We start from the raw sequence: 3,131 nt of genomic DNA, 5'->3' as shown, positions 1-3,131 counted from the left end.
CTAATTAATCTTAAAATAATTTATTTGGATGTTTTCTACATCAAGTTTCATGAAATTGCTACGCTTTCTTGTAGCTAAATACTTGCCCCAATGGTAAGGTTTATATTTGGGAGGTTTTTGATCATTTGTGAGCTCTTTCAATGGTTCCACCATGGTGTAGTGTGCTGGAAACACAAAGAATGGATATGAAAGCCTTGCCTTCTCTGTGTTCAGTATCACTCTGTGCTCAACACTCTCATATGCATCATTACTCCAAACCTAGAAAAAAGTTAATTATCTTTAGTTATATAGTATTTTGCACATGATACAATATGATACACAATATATAAATATGATTTTGATAAAAGTATTTTTTTAGGAGAAAACTTTGATTTTGTTTTCAACCTTTAAAGTTAGTCGATAAAACCTACAAACTAAATTAAATTTAGCTGAAAGTAAAGTAAAAATAAATTGTAAAAAAAAATTTTGATTGACTAATGTGTGTTTAAAATAAAAATTATGTACAATGGATTTTTATAGATTGAAATGAAGAACATAAATCCTAACAATCATGATCGTGGCCGACTAAAGATCGTGTGTTAAGTGTCATACTCAACTATATTCTCACAATCGTGTCTAAGATCGTAGTTTGGCTAGTATTCCACGTTTTGAGGCCTATCCTGTTTTCCGTGTATTGTCTCCTTCATCGTGTTTCTTGATAAAATAGCCACCTCAAAACTTCTCTATTTATTTCTCGCCCGAATCAATAAAAAATAATAGAAAAATCAATTTTAAGCGGTCGAACTAACAATTTGCACCAGTCTTAAATTCTCTTTAACTTAAAAAATTATGACCTAATTGTACTAAGACTCAACTCTAACACTTTTGACTAGATCCTAATTCATCTTTAACGGTCAAGATTATCTATAACTCGTTTTATATAAAACTCAGCTACGCTTGTTAAAAGTGTCTTTTGGAAGAAAAAAAAAAGTTTATAAAATTGATTAAGAAATAAAGTACATGAATTACATCTCCAACATTGATAATATAAGCATCAGGTAAAGGCTTAACCAAAATCCATTGACCATCAGATTTTCGCCTCATTTCAAGCCCACGAACTTCATCTTGACCAAGGACATTCAAAGAATCCTTGTGGCGACCACATCCTAGGACAATGTCAGGGTTGGGACAAGGTGAACAGTGATTGAGTCTTATATAGCTAGTTTCATCTTTGAAGAAATCATGAAATCGTTTTGGGGACAATCCTAAGCTCAGAACAATAAGTTCCATTATCTTCAGTGCTAGTTCTTTCATGTCTTGAGCATATTCTTGGAGTGTCTCTCTGTAAAAACATATTTGACAAAAAAAAATTAATAATTACAAAATATTTAGAATAGTAATGTAAAAATCTCACCTTTTGAGCATTAGAAACATGGAAAAAATAATTAATTAATATTTAGAATAATAATTTTAAAGCACATTCAATCTAAATTCAAAGATTCAACACAAATTCAAAGCAAGTCGGGCTAGAGTTTTATACCCTTTTTTAAAAAAGTTAATAGATAAATTGGTCTTTTAAATTGTAATCGGTAGTTAAATTAATCTTTGAATTTTGTAAATTGACAAATACATTTCTAAGATTGTAAAATATCAATCAAAATAATCTATATTTAACCTCACGACCTTCTCGCCCCCCCTCTTTTGCCCATTGGAAATCTGACGAGTTCTTGCCTTCCGTGGGATTCCGGTACCTAGGGGATAAGTACCGTCTCCACACAGATCCCACTACCAATTGAGCTAATTGTTTATCTCTTATCCCCTTAAGAGATAAACAATTATATGTCAAATTCTCAAAATGCTGGATAGTGTGGCATTTTTAGGACATGTTGTGTCTAAGAATGGAATAAGATGTTTTGTGAAGGATTTCAGCTTTCAAAAATTGAAGGAGTACTTGACGTCAGCACCTATTTTGGCATTACCTATAGATGGTGAAAGTTATGCAGTTTATTGTGATGCTTCTAGAATTGGTCTCGGTTGTATACTTATGCAACAAGGTAAAGTTATTTCCTATGCATCTAGACAACTCAAGAGGCATGAGATGAACTATCCCACACATGATTTGGAAATGGCTGCCGTTATTTTTGCTCTTAACATTTGGAGGCACTATCTATATGGTGAAACTTGTGAGATTATACCGACCATAAAAGTCTTAAGTATATCTTTCAGCAGTAAGACTTAAATTTAAGACAAAGAAGATGGATGGAACTCTTGAAAGATTATGATTGCACAATCTTATACTGATAAGAGACAGCTCATAGTAGGCAAAAATCTTATTCTGATAAGAGACGTCGTCCCTTAGAGTTTTCAGTGGGAGAACATGTATTCCTACGAGTCTCACCAATGAAAGGAGTGTTGCGATTTGGTAAAAGGGGGAAACTAAGCCCAAGGTTCATTGGACCATCTGAAGTTTTAGAGAGAGTCGGACCAGTAGCGTATCGCTTGGCACTTCCACCGGACCTCTCGGGAGTTCATCCAGTTTTTCATATTTCGATGCTTCGGAAGTATCTTCACGACCCTTCCCGTGTGATTAATCATGAAGACATACAATTAGATGAGAGTCTATCGTACGTTGAACATCCAGTAGCTATATTAGATCGCCAAGTGAGACGTTTACGCTCAAAGGATATCGTTTCAGTAAAAGTTCTTTGGCGTAGTCCATCCGGCGAAGAAACTACTTGGGAACCCGAAGAAGTCATCTTTGTAAAGTACCCACGCTTATGTTGAAACTCAAGATTAGTGGTATTTATTAAATAAATTCGAGGACGAATTTTTATAAGGGGAGGAGATTGACACGTCCCGTGTCAAATTAAAAAAAAATAAAATAAATAAATATAATAATAATAATTAATAATAAATAAATAAATAAAATAAATTAACCTCACTCACCCTCACTCCCTTTCCATCTCACTCCCTCATTTTCTCCTATTTTTCTCTCTCTCCCTCTCGGCACACACTCCCCTCCCCCTTTTTTGTTGTTGTTTTTTTTTTTCCTTTCTTTCTTTCCCTTCCCTTCTCCTTCTTCTCACTCTATTACTCAAACCCTCAATCCTTAAAAGAGATTTAACATCCCCACAAGCTTAATTTCTCAAACT

The 3,131-nt window shown here is 33.9% G+C and overlaps 1 protein-coding gene across 1 annotated transcript; it reads right to left on the bottom strand.

The window, feature by feature from the left end:
• On the bottom strand, nucleotides 1–1,413 carry LOC101504807 (protein LATERAL BRANCHING OXIDOREDUCTASE 1-like). Its single transcript, XM_004498170.2, has 3 exons — nucleotides 1,394–1,413; nucleotides 1,000–1,321; nucleotides 1–258 (listed from the first exon to the last, which is right to left on the bottom strand). Exons 1-3 carry the CDS (start codon nucleotides 1,411–1,413, stop codon nucleotides 1–3), a joined length of 600 nt encoding a protein of 199 aa, XP_004498227.2.
• Between the last annotated feature and the right edge of the window lie 1,718 nt (nucleotides 1,414–3,131).

The sequence above is a fragment of the Cicer arietinum genome, chromosome 4, assembly GCF_000331145.2.
Source record: "Cicer arietinum cultivar CDC Frontier isolate Library 1 chromosome 4, Cicar.CDCFrontier_v2.0, whole genome shotgun sequence".
NCBI lineage: Eukaryota > Viridiplantae > Streptophyta > Magnoliopsida > Fabales > Fabaceae > Cicer > Cicer arietinum.
This window is presented reverse-complemented; position numbering and strand designations above follow the sequence as displayed.